At 39.7% G+C, this 16,670-nt stretch overlaps 2 protein-coding genes across 2 annotated transcripts in view; one reads left to right on the top strand and one right to left on the bottom strand.

Moving 5' to 3' along the window:
* Positions 1 to 16,670, bottom strand: part of TRPC5 (transient receptor potential cation channel subfamily C member 5) — a 162,586-nt gene that overhangs the window by 112,192 nt on the left and 33,724 nt on the right. The gene's annotated exons all lie outside the window — the stretch shown is intronic.
* Positions 11,045 to 11,377, top strand: TRPC5OS (TRPC5 opposite strand). The gene has a single exon (XM_049871899.1). The coding sequence runs from the start codon at positions 11,045 to 11,047 to the stop codon at positions 11,375 to 11,377; it is 333 nt and encodes a 110-aa protein (XP_049727856.1).

Below are 16,670 nucleotides of genomic sequence, written 5' to 3'. Positions count from 1 at the left end.
TCATGGTCCCCAAACCTTCTGTTGGCCCAGGACAGGAACCATCCCCGAAGACAACTCATCAGACATGAAAGGGACTGGACAGTGGGTAGGAGAGAGATGCTGATGAAGAGTGAGCTAATTATATCAGGTGGACACTTGAGACTGTGTTGGCATCTCCTGTCTGGAGGGGGGATGGGAGGATAGAGAGAGCTGGAAGCTGGCAAAATTGTCACGAAAGGAGAGACTGGAAGGGCTGACTCATTAGGGGGAGAGCAAGTGGGAGTATGGAGTAAAAGGTATATAAACTTATATGTGAGAGACTGACTTGATTTGTAAACGTTCACTTGAAGCTCAATAAAAGTTAATAAAAAAAAAAGTGTTGAAAGGCAAAAATGTCGCCTTGAAGACTAAGGTGTGCCTGACCCAAGCCATGGTGTTTTCAATCACCTCATATGCATGTGAAAGCTGGATAATGAATAAGGAAAACCGAATAAGAATTGATGCATTTGACTTATGGTATTCATGAAGAATATTGAATATACTGTGGACTGCCAGAAAAAAAAAAAAAGCCAGAAGAACGAACAAATCTCTCTTGGATGAAGTGCAGCCAGAACACTCCTTAGAAGAGAGGATGGTGAGACTTTGTCTCAGGTACTTTGGTGGGCCCAGTGCCTGGAGAAGGATATCTATTATGCTTGGTAAAGTAGATGGTTAGTGAAAAAGAGGAAGAGCCTCAAGCAGATGGACTGACACAGTGGCAGCAACAACGGGCTGAAGCATAGCAACAATTGTGAGGATGGCGCAGGACCAGGCAGTGTTTCGTTGCATCTGGAGTCGCTATGAGTCGGAACTGACTCGATGGCACCTAACCACAACAATAACAATGCACAGAAGCTTATTAACTGTAAACATAGACCCAGAGGACTTGAATTTCTTTGCTCCTTTTCCATTCTACTGTTAGACACTTAAGTAACTCTGGTAGCACAGTGGTTGTGTTGTTGTTGTTAGGTGCCGTCGAGTCGGTTCCGACTCATAATGACCCTAAAACGAAGCACTGCCTGGTCCTGAGCCATCCTTACAATCATTGTTATTATGCTTGTTATACAGGACTCCCCAAATTCCAGCCAAATGAGAAATAATGTTTTAGTATAAGTATGTCCCATACAATATTCGGGACATTCTTACAATAAAAAATATTCATTGTCTAGCTGAAACTTAAATTTATTTGCGTGTGCTGTATTTTATCTAGCTTGTTGTTGTTGTTGTTAGATGCCGTCGAGTCGGTTCCAACTCATAGCGACCCTGTGCACAACAGAACGAAACACTGCCCGGTCCTGGGCCATCCTTACAATCGTTATTATGCTTGAGCCTATTGTAGCCACTGTGTCAATCCACCTCGTTGAGGGTCTTCCTCTTTTCTGCTGACCCTGTACTCTGCCAAGCATGATGTCCTTCTCCAGGGACTGATCCCTCCTGACAACATGTCCAAAGTATGTAAGACGCACTCTCACCATCCTTGCTTCTAAGGAGCATGCTGGTTGTACTTCTAAGACAGATGTGTTCGTTCTTTTGGCAGTCCATGGTATATTCAATATTCTTCACCAACACCACAATTCAGAGGCGTCAATTCTTCTTCAGTCTTCCTTATTCATTGTTCAGCTTTCACATGCATATAATGTTATTGAAAATACCATGGCTTGGGTCAGGCACACCTTAGTCTTCAAGGTGACATCTTTGCTCTTCCACACTTTAAAGAGGTCCTTGGCAGCAGATTGACCCAATGCAATGTGTCTTTTGATTTCTTGACTGCTGCTTCCATGGATGTTGATTGTGGATCCAAGTAAAATGAAATCCTTGACAACTTCAATCTTTTCTCCGTTTATCATGATGTTGCTCATTGGTCCAGTTGTGAGGATTTTTGTTTGCTTTACGTTGAGGTGTAATCCATACTGAAGGCTGTGGTCTTTGATCTCCATTAGTAAGTGCTTCAAGTCCTTTTCACTTTCAGCAAGCAAGGTTGTGTCATTTGCATAACACAGGTTGTTAATGAGTCTTCCTCCAATCCTGATGCCCCATTCTTTATATAGTCCAGCTTCTCGGATTATTTGCTCAACATGCAGATTGAATAGGTATGGTGAAAGAATACAACCCTGACGCACAGTGGTTAAAGCAATAGAATGCGAAGCAAAAGTTCGGTGGTGAAACACATGTGAAATTGTGCACTACAAATTAGTAAGTAAACACAAGTAAGCCCATGTGTACCTTGCATACTGGTTAATCTACCCCTGCCTGGCAAGACTCTGAGCACTGCCTTGCTACCCTCACTAGTTTTATAAGAAGGAAACACAGAACTAATTTTTTTTAATGTATGCCATCCATAAATTGAGGTGCACAAATCTTAAGGGTACAGTGTTCAATGGTTTTTAAAAATATATATGTAACCACATAAAAATATAGAACATTTTCAGCACCCCAGAAGTCTTCCTCATATCCCATCCCTGTCAGTAAGCTCCCACCACAGGTAACTATAGTGCTCCCTTCTATTCCATAGATTTGTTTTCCAGGTTCTTGAATTTCACCCAAATAGAATGATATAGGTACTTTTATGCATCTGGTTTCTTTCAACATTCATGTACATGACTTTTGGTGCAATTTACATTCTTTTATTTTGGTATATATGTAGGAGTAGAATTGCAGGGTCATGCCATACATGTACACTTAGCTTTAGTAGATTCTGCCAAAGAGTTTTCTAAGGTATTTATACCAGTTGACACTTCACCAGCAACGTATGAGAGATCCAGTTGGTTCACATTCTTGCTAATGCTTACTGTAGTCAGTCTTTCTACTTTAGCCATTCTTGTGGGGGTGTTGTATATCTCATTGTATTTTTTTCTTTTTAAAAATATTTTATTTTTATTGTTGTTGTTGAGAATAGACACAGCAGAACGTATACCAACTCAACAACTTCTACATGTACAATTCAGTGACACTGATTTCATTCTTTTAGTTGTGCAACCATTTGCACCTTCCTTTTCCTATTAACATAAGCTTGCTGCCCCTTAAGTTTCCTATCTCTGGAGCTGCCGTTATCAATTTGATCCCATATAGACAGATCTTGAAAGAGCACAGTGCTCAAGGCAGACATTCTTTACTAGTTAAGCTAAACTACTGTTAGTTCTTAAGAAGACTTCAGGGGATATTTTTGGTTTAAGGTTTAAAGACTATTTCAGGACAATAGTTTCAGAGGTTCATTCTGCCTCCATGGCTCCAGAAAGTTTGGAGTCTACGAGGATTTCAATTTCTGTCCTACATTTCCCCCCTTTTGACCAGGGTTCGTCTATGGAATATTTGATCAAAATGTTCAGTAATGGTAGCCAGGCACCATCCAGTTCTTCTGGTCTCATGGTAAATGAGGCAGTTGTTTATGAAGGCAGTTAGCCACACATCCATTTCCTCCTCCTGTTCCTGATTCTTCTTCTTCTGTTGCTCCAGGTGAATAGAAACCAATTCTTGTGCCTTGGATTGCCGCTTACAAGTTTTTAAGACCCCAGGCACAAGTAGGAGGTAGAAGAGAAGCACTGAACACATTATTAGGCCAATTAACTGGGATGTCCCTTGAAATCATGTCCCTAAACCTCCAAACCTAGGAACCCAATCCTGTGATGTGTTTGGTTATACGTGGCAGCCTCAGCATCTACTCTTTTTTTTCTCATTGTTGTAAATATATCTGTCACATAACTTCTCCCAATTCACCTTTTTATAGGTGTATGACTTATTGACAGCAAATACAGTAATTGGCTGTGTAATCTACCCTTAATGAGATTTTGCCATTACCATAAACTCTCATTGTGGTTTTAATTTGCATTTTCCTGATGAATAATAATATTAAACATCTATTCATATGCTCATAGATCATTTGGATATTATCTTCTGTGAAGTGTCGGTTTCTTTTTTTTTCCTTTTTTTAAAAACATGTTGTCTATCTTTTTCTTATTGATTTGTGTTGTTGTTGTGTGCTGCTGAGTTGATTCTGACTCATAGGGCCCCCATGTGACAGAGAACTGCCCCATAGGGTTTTCTTGACTGTATTCTTTATGAAAGAAGATTGCCAGGTCTTCCTTCCACTGAGCAGCTGGGTGGGTTAGAACTGACAACCTTTTCTGTTAGCAGTGAGTGAGCACTTAATTATTGCTCCACCAGGGCTCCTGATTGGTTTGTAGTAGTTTTAAAATATGTTGTTATTGTCTATCATCACGTTTAAGAGCCACCCTATTGGAAACTGGTGGTGTACTGGTTAAGTGCTACGGCTGCTAACCAAAAGGCTGGCCTTCAAATCCACCAGGCGCTCCTTGGAAACTCTATGGAGCAGTTCTGCTCTGTCTTATAGGGTCGCCATGAGTCAGAATTGACCGCAACAGGTTTGATTTTGGTTTGTTTTATAGGATAGAGTAGAACTGCCCCATAGGGTTTCCAAGGAGCTGCTGGTGGATTGGAACTGCCTGCCGTTTGGTTAGCAACCTGAGCTCTTAACCACTTCACCACCAGGATATATAATGTGTATACAAATTGGGGATCCCTGGGTGGCGCAAATGGTTAAGCGATTGGCTACTAAATGAAAGGTTTGCATTAGAATCTACTCAGAGGCACCTCTGCACCTGGAAGAAAGGTCTGGCAAACTGCTTCTGAAAGGTTACAGCCATTAAAACCCCATGGGGCACAGTTCTACTCTGAAAAAACATGGAGTCACCAGGAGACAGAATCGACTCCACGCAGCTGCTCTGGGTTTTGGTTTTAAACCCTTTACTTATCCTTATACATTTTAGAATTATTCCGTCACAAGTGCCCTTTGGGGGTGATTTTGAGCTTATTAAACTTTCCCCGGCCCCCAACTTCAAAATCTAAGAAATGTTTGGACGGATAAACCAGTAGAGGATTTGCGAATTTCCCTTCCCTCTGTTGTTACCGCGTCTCCGAAGTATCACGAGATTGTGCAAGAGCTCGCTTTCCCACCGCACCGCCTACCTAACCCTCGGCTCGCGTCTGGTAAGAGCCACGGCTACCTTCCGGGCTTCTAACAAGTTTTTAGTCTATTTTGTTAGCCTCGGGCAACCACCAAAGTTCTGCTGACTTTGGTTTCTCTTAGTAGGGTCCCTCAGCCTGGGGCCAAGCCCAAATCTCCACTTGTATCCAGAATTAACGAATGCTGCAAGGTAGGGAAAGACCAGGGATTGTTAGCTCACTTAGTAAGGACTTTTCCTTCTTTCAAATTTTAGTTCATCTTGTCCTTCCTTTCCTCGCAGCTCGTGGATATCTTTAAACAGATCGATTTTGCAATTTACCTTTTTTTTTTGTAATTATTGTTTTTTAGTTGTGGCGGGAGCGTTCCTGTCATGATCTACTACATCCTGTTTGAAAGCGGGAAGTCCAGAAAATAGTTTAATACAAAGACCCTTGGCTCTTTCAGCCATCTCAGGTCTATCACAGGTGAGTAGTTTATGAGTGTTTGGGCCAATTCAGTAGCTCAGTGGAAGGGCAGACAAAGGACCAAATCTCCCTGATCCTAGTCTTGGATGGTGAGGCTCCCCAGGCTCTCTCCATCCCTTTGCCTTAGAAAAAACAATCAACTTGGGAGTCAGCCAGTTTCTAGGGATGGCAAATGAAGTTACCATTCTCAGTTCCATTCTTGCTTAGGAGAATGCTATGTTAGCTCAGGCCCAACAAAGGAAAATTTGCTCCTGTAGGTACCTGAATTCCTGTTCCCTAGCATAGGGCTTTAGAAGGCAGACCTGGGTTTAAATCCTAGCTCTGCATCTTACTTGCCGTATGACTATGGGCAAGTACTTAATATCTATGAATCTCAGTTTTGCCATCTATAACTTCGTGGGGGTAATTGTGAGGATTAAATGTACTAATATAAGAAAAGTGGCTTACACAGTGCTTGACACATAATAGAACCTTAATAAATGTCAGCTTTCACTCAAATAATTATTGGCATGTAATCTCATCTGAAATATGCTTCTTGAAGCTGGGGATTGTGCTTTGCTTATATTTTGGGAGGTGTAAAATTTACATACAGCTAAAATGCACAGATCTTAAAAGTACTATTCTGTGAGTTTTGACAAATGCATACCCCTGTGTAACCCAAGGAAACCCTGGTGGCATAGTGGTTAAGTGCTATGGCTGCTAACTAAAAGGTCGGCAGTTTGAATCCGCCAGGCGCTCCTTGGAAACTCTGTGTGGCAGTTCTGCTCTGTCCTGTACGGTCGCTATGAGTCGGAATCGATTCGACAGCAGTGGGTTTGGTTTTGGGTTGGTGTGTAACCCAAAACCCCATCCAAAATATGACTGTTACCATCACCCTATAAAGTTCTTATATGCCCCTTCCCAATCAGTCCCCAGTTACCTAAATACAACCCTATTCTGATTTTTTCCCACCATAGATTAGTTTGCATTTTCTAAAATTTTCTATGAATGGAATCATACAGTATGTATTCTTTCGTGTCTAGCTGCTTTCATTAAGTGCACAGTTTTTGATATTCATCCATGTTGTTGCCTTTATCATTAGTTCATTTCTTTTTACTGCTGAGTAGTATTGTATGAATATACCACAGTTTGTCTCTATTCTGTTGATGGACACCTGGGCTTTTTCCAGTTTTTTGGCTATAATGCATAAAGCTACTATAACCATTTTGCAAAAGTCGTTCTGTGAACATGCACTTACATTTCTCTTGGGTTAATACCTAGGAGTGAAATTGCTGGGCCATAGATAGGTGTATGCCTAGTTTTATAAGAAACTCCCAGACATTTTTCTGAAGCGATTGTACTGTTTTACACTCCCAACAACAGTGTATGAGATTTCTGTTTAATCTCTATCTCTGTCAATATTTGGTGTTGAAAGTCTTTAATTTTAGCCAATCTGGAGAGAGTGTTGTAGTGTCTCATTGTGATGTTAGTTTGCATTTCTTGATGAATAATGATGTCGAGTATGTTTTCATGTGCTTATTGGCTATTAATTTTTCTTCCTTTGTGAAATGTCTGTGTGAATCTGTTGCCCAATTTTTTAAATTGGGTTGTTTGACTTTTTGTTATATATATATATATTCTGGTTACAAGTTGTTTGTCAGATATATGGTTTGCAAATATTTGCTCTCAGTCTGTGAGTTGCCTGTTCATCTTTTTAACTGTGTTTTAATGAATGGCTTTTCTTTGTGTGCCCTGTTATTATTGACATGCATGGTAGAGGCTTAATATTTACTGAATGAGTGAGCTGTAAATTTTTCCTCCCTTTCTCCCTCATTCCCTTCCTCCCCTTCCTTTAGTCATTAAAAAAACACTTATTAGATGCCTATTGTGTGACATGCACTTGTCTGAGCCCTAGATATAGAGCAGAGAACAAATCAGCCACATTTCTGACTCTCGTGGCACTTACATTTCAGGCTATGTGTATGTGGTGGTGGTAGACTGACAAAAACAAATATATAAACAAGAAAATATGAGGTAGCTATAGGTGCCATAATGAAAAAATGCATGTGTGCATAATGAGAAAGGGAATGTTTAGGGGCTGTTTCAGGTTGGGGGCCAGAAATCTGAGGAGGCGGTATTTAAGCTGAGACTAGAATGGCAAAGTCATTTTTTCCAGGGGGAAAAGCAACCCAGGCAGAGGGAATAGCTAGTAAAACGGCCCTTACAGTGAGCTGGGGTTAGGCGCACACTATCCAGAATACACCTTAGGCAAACAGGTGTCAGAGGTTGGTTGCTTTGGGAGTTAACCATAACTGCTTAAGAACACAGCCCTGTGGAGCGTAGTTCTGCTCTGAAACACACAGGATTGTCATGAGTCGGAATAGACATTAGAGCAACTTTTAAAAAAATACTCTTTCTTGATGTTGCAATACTTAGCAGTTTCTCACCACCACCGCCCTCCCCGCAGCCATGCTCCTAGGTTCCAAAATGCTTTGGAGATAGGAATTGTGGATTAGAGAACTCAAGAGTCAACGGGTTCAGTGAGGTTAAGGCTAGGTCAGGAAACTTTTTTTTTTTCTTTCCAATCAAAAGTGACTGAGCCGCAGATAAACTAAATCAAGGGCTGAATAAGTAATCAGGGGCCTATCTGTGGAAAATAGCGCCTACGGCAATCAGTTTTAAATTGTTGAATGATCTCTCACAGCTGGCGATGGGAACTGCGATGGCCAATAGAAACTGCTTGTTAGCACCCCTCCTCAAGTGGTGCACAGGGCATGCTCTCTACCTGCCATACCTTAGTTATGCTTCTGATTTTATTACTACATTTGTCTTTATAGAAAAGAGAGCAAAATTTGACATGTTCTACTTTTTTGCTTTTTACATCTAGATCATGTAATGTAAAACTTAATAAATATAGTATCAGTTTGATGAATGGAATATAATTTCTAAATTTTGCACACTTTAGGGAGGGAGATGGAAGAAAAGATGGTGGAAAGGGAAAGGGATAGGGAAAGATGGAGATACAGAGAGAGTGAGACAGAATGAAACACGTAGGTGAATGAATGGAGGCATATTGATTGACCAAGAGAGGGAATAAAAGAGTCCTATTTTTTTGTTTTGTTTTGTTTCTTATCGGGTCACTATGAGTCAGAATTGACTCGGCAGGCAACAGGTATTTTAGAGAGAGATAGGAGCCCTGGTGGAGGTGATTAAGAGCTCAGCTGCTAACCAAAAGGTCAGCAGTTTGAATCCACTAGCCACTCCTTGGACACCTTATGGGGCGGTTCTACTCTGTCCTTTAGGATCTCTATGAGTCGGAATGGACTTGGCAGCAGTGGGTTTATTTTTGGTTTGGTATAGGGAGATGGAGAAACTTCGAAAAACAAAACAAAAACAAGCTAACAAAAAATAACTGGTGAAAGGGAAAAAAATAAGAAGCCAGAAGTTAATTAGGTTTTGTGTGAGTGCGCATGCGTTACCTTCTTGTGTCTCTGGGCTGTGGGCACAATAGTAGGTTATTGCTTCCTGTTAAAACCGTGATGGTAGTCTCTAGCAATATTTAACACACACTTTTCTTCTCTATGGAGCCCTGGTGGTGCAGTGGTTCAGAGCTCGGCTGCCAACCAAAAGGTTGTCAGTTCAAATTTACCAGCCGCTCCTTGGAAACTCTATGGGACAGCTCTCCTCTGTCCTGTGGGGTTGCTGTGAGTTGGAGTCAACTTGACGCCAATGGGTTTGTTTTTTTTTTCTTGTTTCTTCTGTATTTCCTTTCTGATGAGTTAATACATGCTGTACTTTAATGCTAAATTCCTTTCATTGATTTCTTTCTATATTTTCTTCTCCCAGATCACTTTTTCTCTAATCATAAAACAGAGATAATTTGAGTTAATAAAGCAAACTATCATGCCATCTAGTACCCATTCTCCCGGAATTCAGATGGAAAGTTATCTCCAACCAAAATCTGCCTTCTGGTCATCATGATTGTGGCTCTTATCAGAGAAAACCCCATGTGTATGAGTAGGATTTTGGACCAAAAAAAAATAGTGGTTCTGACAAGACCTATGCTAAGTGGAGATAATATATAACTGAATGGGTCAAACCAGGCTCTGTGGAGAACAGCAAGCTCCATGTGTAAGTCATAGACCATCTGGCTGATGACTTGCTGTAATTCAATAAAGATTCAAGAGGTGGGGTCAGCTGGATGTGAAACCTGTGCATTGCTGGGTCGTACTCTGGTCAGAATTGCTGGAAACTGAGCAGTTAGAAACTTGGCAGTATCCTGAAGGAGTGAGGTGATGGCTGCTTCCTACAATTTTCCACTAGAGAAAGCCTGACTGAGATTGGAGTGAGGGAGGAGACAATCTGACCCTCAGAACTAATAGAGACTCTGCAGCCTTGAGGACTCTTAAGTCCTAACTCAGCTACCTTGTTAGTTCAATTTGAGATTGCAGAATGGGCACATGGAAACTCAGAGCACGGGGACATGAACATACTAGCTAAGTGGATGAGAAAGTAGGGGAGAAAAGCTTTCTATGAATCAAACAGATAACCTGAGTAAACAATATGAGATATGTCAGATTACTAAAAACTTCCCGCAACCTCAACAAACTCATCAGGGGTGGGAGTAAACCAGACAAATATGGTAGGTAGATTATAGTGGACTAATACCTAGAATTAAAAAAAAAATTGCCTTACAGAAGTGTATACTTACTCAATAAGAGAATTTCCATAGCCTACCAAATATGCAGATGAAAGTAGCACAACCTTGGCTTTAGACAAATTTAGAGGAACTAGCTGCTAAATACGGAAGTCCGACAATAATAGGAAATGGCCAAGGAATGAATTTTATAGCTAAAGTTGTCCACGGTTTGGCAAAAGTTAGAGAGTGTGGGACTTGTATTACCATATACTCCCCAGCTGGCAAGGGTGTTTGGAAGCATTAATGAATGGATTATTAAAAACATCGAAAGAATTTAGTAGCATCAAGATATAAATGGCAGTGAAGCGAAGGTGCTAATAAAAACAGAGCTAATTGAAAGACCCTAAGTGAATAAAAAAAAAATTTTTTTAAGTGAATGGGTTTGTTTTACGTGAATGTATCTTCCTCAATAGAGATATTCAAGAAAGAGATGTTCAAATCCGTAACCAGGGATAAAGACCAGGAGACGTTCAAAGGAAAGAATATGGATAGTAGCTTCTCATTAAGCTATCATAAAAGGAGGGTAACTCCTGATAGGGGTATCCTGCAACCAAAATCTGTAGGATAGATAAAGGCTTAAGGATACTAATCTTTATATTTCTCTTTTCTGTTATTAGATCTGCTTTGCTGTTTTCTCTTGGCTGCGGCAATCTATCTGATGGTCATTATAATAGCAGTTCACTACTAGTGTAAGTTTTTTGGGAGATTCACCAGCATCATCAAAAAGTGCTATAGAACCACTGGCCTCATTCAGTACTTGGTCATCACAATAATATTAACAGCCTCATTTCTTGTCTAAACCAACCACAGAACCATTGCCAGCCCCACAGGATCCCTTGTCACCAAGAGCCCATTTGCTGCAACTTTTAGTAATATATTATCTACTGAGGAAAGCATAGAGTCATGGAGTCAGTGTCAGTTCCCGTATTAATTGGTGGACTTGTTCATTGTGTAGCCCAGTTAATAAGAATAGCTGAAGAGCTTTTACAGGTGATTTCGCAAGAACAACAAGCTCCTTGTGTAGAACAAAATACTAGAGAAGAAGAGGTAGATGCGGGTGCATCTCCTCCTGAGGAAGCTTCACTGCCAGAACTTGCCAGTCTCTCAGATTTAGATTCAATACTTACACCAAGAGAAGATGAAGACCTAATCTTTGATATAGATCAAGCCATGTCAGACATAGGTGACTTATCTGAAGATATAGTCCCTGGTATAAACAATGACGTAAGTGAATAAGATACAGTTAGTCCTTGGCAGCATATGAGAACTGATCATGTCTGTTTCAAACATGTTGTTATTTTTCTGGATATAGCAATATTCGTTTTCTTCTAGTTCTGCACTTTTTCATTACCAGTACCTTATAGAACAAGTAAGACTTGATGTGTTTCCAGCAGATACTGGCCTCTTTTCTTCTTGTGTTTATTCAAAAAGCTCTGACTTCTGTAATATGTTTCTTCCGTTTACCCGACCTTGTTATCCATGGCGGGAGCAAACAATAGCTAGGGGAATAAAATTCCTCATCTAACACTGGAGTGATGCACTGATAAAGTCTTATCACATCTTGGGATCTAATTTTTCTGTCTTACAATGAACAAAAATTAAAAGAGGAATACCTCCCAGGATGGTACTACTGTGCATACGTACACATTAACAGGACAATGTTGGGTCACTTTACATGGAAAGATATAACTCCTTACTGGGTCTTTAAGTGAGAGTGTATCAAACAAAGGCTGTGATAACAGGCAGAGGGAAATAGTTCTGAAAATGCAACACTTACCAGAAATTAAACTTCAGGAAGATTCTCAGATGACTGTTGTCTGGGAGAAACCTTTGAAAAAGCCTGGACCAGGATGTTCCAATACAGGACTGTTCTAGCACGCATGGATGATGACACACATTACAACTACTCTGTAATATTGTTCCCCAAATGGAACTTACAAATTATACCAAATTGTAACAAGAGAGAAGTACCGGCACTAGAAAAGCTAGGCAAATCCCTACAAAAACTATTCACCAGTGGAAAGTCAAACACTTATGGCACTTCTACAAGTACAAGCGGATAAAGTACATTTTCTTGTGTAAAACTGAATTTCAAAAGAAGACCTGATAGGCTTATTAACAGTGGACCTGCTGCAACCTTGACCTAGAAATCTTTACTGTTGAGAGATGGGAGCAATAATGGATTTAAGCAACATGTGGTTAGCCACAATAATTCTACCAGTGCCAGAAGGAGAAAATGCAGTAGTTGAAGGACCCTCATATCAAAACAGAGAAGGACCAAATAAATGCAAGAAATTCACTGATCATACCAAGTACCTACCTGCCATACAGTGTCCTCACTTCCATTTGGAAGAATAGCTACCCCTCAGAGAAGCACATGGATACTATGGGCCTCCTTCTTAGAAAATAGCCTTTGCATTTCATGACATGGGCAACAACAAGGTAAAGATATAGTAGAAACCAACCAGACTATACCAATTAATTCAGAGTCCTAAAACATAGTCAAAAGGATTAAAATAACAGTTTATACATACGACTTCAGAGTTGACCAGCATGACAAGTGCTGAATCTAATACTAAGTGAGGTTTGCATACATAGATAATTAGCTATCTTTAAATGGTTAGTGTAAATGGTTAACACTCAGCTGCTAACCGAAAGGTTGGAGGTTTGAGTCTATCCAGAAGTGCCTCAGAAGAAAAGCCTGGCTACCTACTTCCCAAAAATCAGCCACTGAAAACTCTATGAAGCACAGTTTTACTCTGACATACATGGGGTTGTCATGAGTCAGAACTGACTCACTGGCATTGGGTGGTGTGGTGAAAGATAAATGGAAATGATTATAGACTGTATGACCTTATAGCAGTAGCAGGAGAAACAAGTCAGTTTGGCTACTGAATTTCAGGATATGTCGACCTAAGAAATTTATGAAAAGGGACTACTGTATTAAAAAAAGCTACTGCAGACTCTTTTGAAAATACAAAAGAAATTACAGAGCTTCCAAAACATTAATATGCAAAAGTTCCACGATAGACTGCTATGTGGAAAGACTGATAGAGTAGATGAGAATACAGGGGACTTAGGGGGGCAAACAAAGACACAGATAATAGAAATAAAACTTATATCACAGACCAACTACTGTGAATAATACCAGACAGCCATACTAGACAGCAGATTGAGGAACCTTACTTCTGCACATCTACAGTACCCAGTGCAGGAGACTCTAGATATGCAGTTATGTCAGAAGTAGCAAACAAGGGATGCAGTGCAAAGGGAATATGCCAAATTAAACAGAGCAAGAAGACAGTTTATCCCTCCATTCCAATAGGAGCAGTTTTACAAGGAAGATTAGAGATAATAGTTAAAGAAGGAAATCTATACAGTTAGCAGTTGAGAAGAATAACAACAGAGGCACTGGATAAAAGTTAAAAGAGCCTATGCTTTAATGAAAGGCAGAGAAATAGCCAGGGAAGATATATGCTCCCCACTAGGAATTTGTACTTTAGGAAATTGGGCTGTAATTTTGTGTTAGAATAAAATTCAAAATATAACTACTTGAATAAGATCAGGAAACATCCAAGGAGAGATCACCAGTCTGCTACAGATTCTATCTGGTGAGCGGTGTGACTGTAAATGGTCAGGCCTACGGCTTCTCAAACATAGATACTGAAGAGTAAAACTTTGGAATATGGATTTTACAACAATTTCACGATAGATTAGTGTGAGCTTGTTAAAACTCTTAGGGTTAATGAGGGTATACAAGCAACCATACTAACTCAAGCAGGTCATCAAAATACATCAAGAGAGACCTGTAAGACTACTTCAGACTTTGAAACAAGACCTGGATCCTACTGTAAAACAACTAATGGCCAACATGGTACTTAGATGTCAAAGCACGAAGATGCTACAGCCTCATAATACATGGAGCTGGTAAGCCTTTTGGCTAGCTAGGTCACCTGGAAATATTGGACTATAATGGTACCTCAGGACTAGATAAAATAGATTGCAATGTTTGCTTTGATTGTATAATTGACATGTTTAAGAATTGTTAAGCTGTAACTCTGCTGCAAGGAATGGATTGTTGTATTGAGTATGTTTGCTATATGGAACAGAATTAGAAATAGAGTTACTAGTGATTATAAGTTTAGGAAATAAAATATTTAGGAACAAGAGCTAGTAGGAAAGGGTTTTTCAAGAGAGAGAAGTAATAAGTTGTCAACAATTATGCAGTTATTTATGGTGGAAAGTTGGTTTATGGTATGAAGTTAGTTTCTAAGCAGGTTTATAAACCAAGCCCTGTTTTTGTCATATGCAAATTGGCCAACCCTAAGATGTTGATGGAAACCCTGGTGGTGTAGTGGTTAAGTACTATGGCTGCTACCCAAGAGGTGGCAGTTCGAATCCACCAGGCGCTCCTTGGAAACTTCATGGGGCAGTTCTACTCTCTCCTGTAGGGTCACTATGAGTCAGAATCGACTCGACGGCACTGGATTTGGTTTGGTTGGTAAGATGTTGATGGAAACCCTGGTGGTGTAGTGGTTAAGTACTATGGCTGCTAGCCAAGAGGTGGCAGTTTGAATCCACCAGGCACTCCTTGGAAACTCTATGGGGCAGTTCTACTCTGTCCTGTAGAGTCACTATGAGTTGGAATTGACTTGATGGCAGTGGGTTTTTGGTGGGTAAGATGTTGATATTGATAGAAATAGCTGATTGGCAATTGACACAAGTCATGGTCCCCAAAGCCCAATTAGAGGGAGATGTATAAACTAACTTGGCAGCCAACTTATTTAATACCTATGATTGGAATCCTGCATCTGTCCTACAGGAGAATGCAGAGGGGGGCTGATTCTCTATCCAAACTGCCTCTTTCTGAATCTTCTAGAGACCAATGTCAAAGCTGTTGTATGTCATGGACAGATAAAGGAGATAGTCTCATCATTCTGAGACAAGCTCAAAGATGTAAAAACCAAGGGAGATAGACTGGTGGATGGCAGTGGATTAGGTAGTACAAATCTTTGTATGTATTGGCTAAAGTGCGTGGGCAGTTGTGATTACATACTTGCATCCTTATTGTGATGATTACTACCAGTTAGTAGATGATAATCCATTGTAGTCCTTATTAGCCCTTGGTCCAAAACATTTTACTGTTGTGTGTTTTAAGAGATTTTAAGTAATAAACTTTCATTCACAAATCAAAGAAATTGTGGTTGTTTTAAATCACCTGGTGAACTTGGAGGCTACCAAATTGGCATTATAGATCCCAGCTCAATAGAAGGTAGCAAAGTGGACTGAGAATATTGTACCAGGAGTCTGAAGTTCTACTCCTGACTTTATCAGATAATTATAAACAAATCTCAGCATAGTTCTTTCTCATTTGTAAAATGAAGGTTATAATAATTTTTCTGCCTACCTTCAATGGTAATAAGGAACAAATGAAACAATACAGTTTTCAAAACCTATAGCATGATGTATCTGACAATGGGACAGAAAATGTATGAGATCAGTACTTTTCAGGGGTCTCCGAAAGATGTCTACATGAGAATGCCTGAAGTTCTATTTGACATGTACAGATGATCCAGTAGTTTTATATCTGTGCTCTAAGTGATTAAAACTTCTTTATTCTACTCCATGTCAAAGTTATAGATTAGAATTACCCTTTGTTTCATTCTTCTGAGCTTATTTTTTACCAAGTTAAATTCTTTTTTGGAGTCTAATTGGGCTCTAGTAGGAATAATAATGAGGGGGAAAAAAAACCCTTCAGGAAATAAAGAATTGTATTCCATTTAAGGCTACGGTTTTGTTCCTGAGGGGTTATGTAACTCTGAACGTTATTAACCTACCATGATCCAAGTAGATTTTTACAGTTATTAGTATTTTATCCAGGCTAACTATTGTGTTTTTGTATTGACGGTACTATTTTGTTACAGAGTCCAGGTATTTAGTGATTCCTCTTGGATACATTTCGTGTTTTTTCAGAGATCCTATTCCCTCAAGTCCACATCTAAAATTTGTTTTTATTCTGCCTTTATAACTCTCAGAAAGCTCGCAAGCAACCGAGCAACCAAATAACCAAATAATCAACTAACCAACAGACAGTCCCTAATAAAATAGAAGATAACTCCTAGTTCCTCTAGTTTTTTGGGAGTTGTTTGTATCAACAGATACAACTATCCATTGGCCTTGAATGTCACATCTCTTGAAGGTAATTAAGAATCCTTGAAGGTGATCACCTATAATGGCATCGTCAGCCATTATACCTTTGAAGAATGGAACTACATTTTGGCAAGGTAAGGAAAATCACTGAGTTCTTTACCCCTTGTTACAATTTCATCTTAAAGACCCTAAAAATACTGAAGTGTCTCAAGAGGTGTTTTTTAGTTTAACACAAATGTTCATGTAAAGTGGGCTAGGGAGCTCCAGTTACAAAACACAACTTTTATGTTTCAGATTTCCTTTAACCAAAGATATCATTACTGAAATCTGTTGTTGAAAGCACATCAATACGCATACCTCTAGATTTGAACAAATTCTG

The sequence above is a fragment of the Elephas maximus genome, chromosome X (assembly GCF_024166365.1).
Source record: "Elephas maximus indicus isolate mEleMax1 chromosome X, mEleMax1 primary haplotype, whole genome shotgun sequence".
NCBI lineage: Eukaryota > Metazoa > Chordata > Mammalia > Proboscidea > Elephantidae > Elephas > Elephas maximus.
This window is presented reverse-complemented; position numbering and strand designations above follow the sequence as displayed.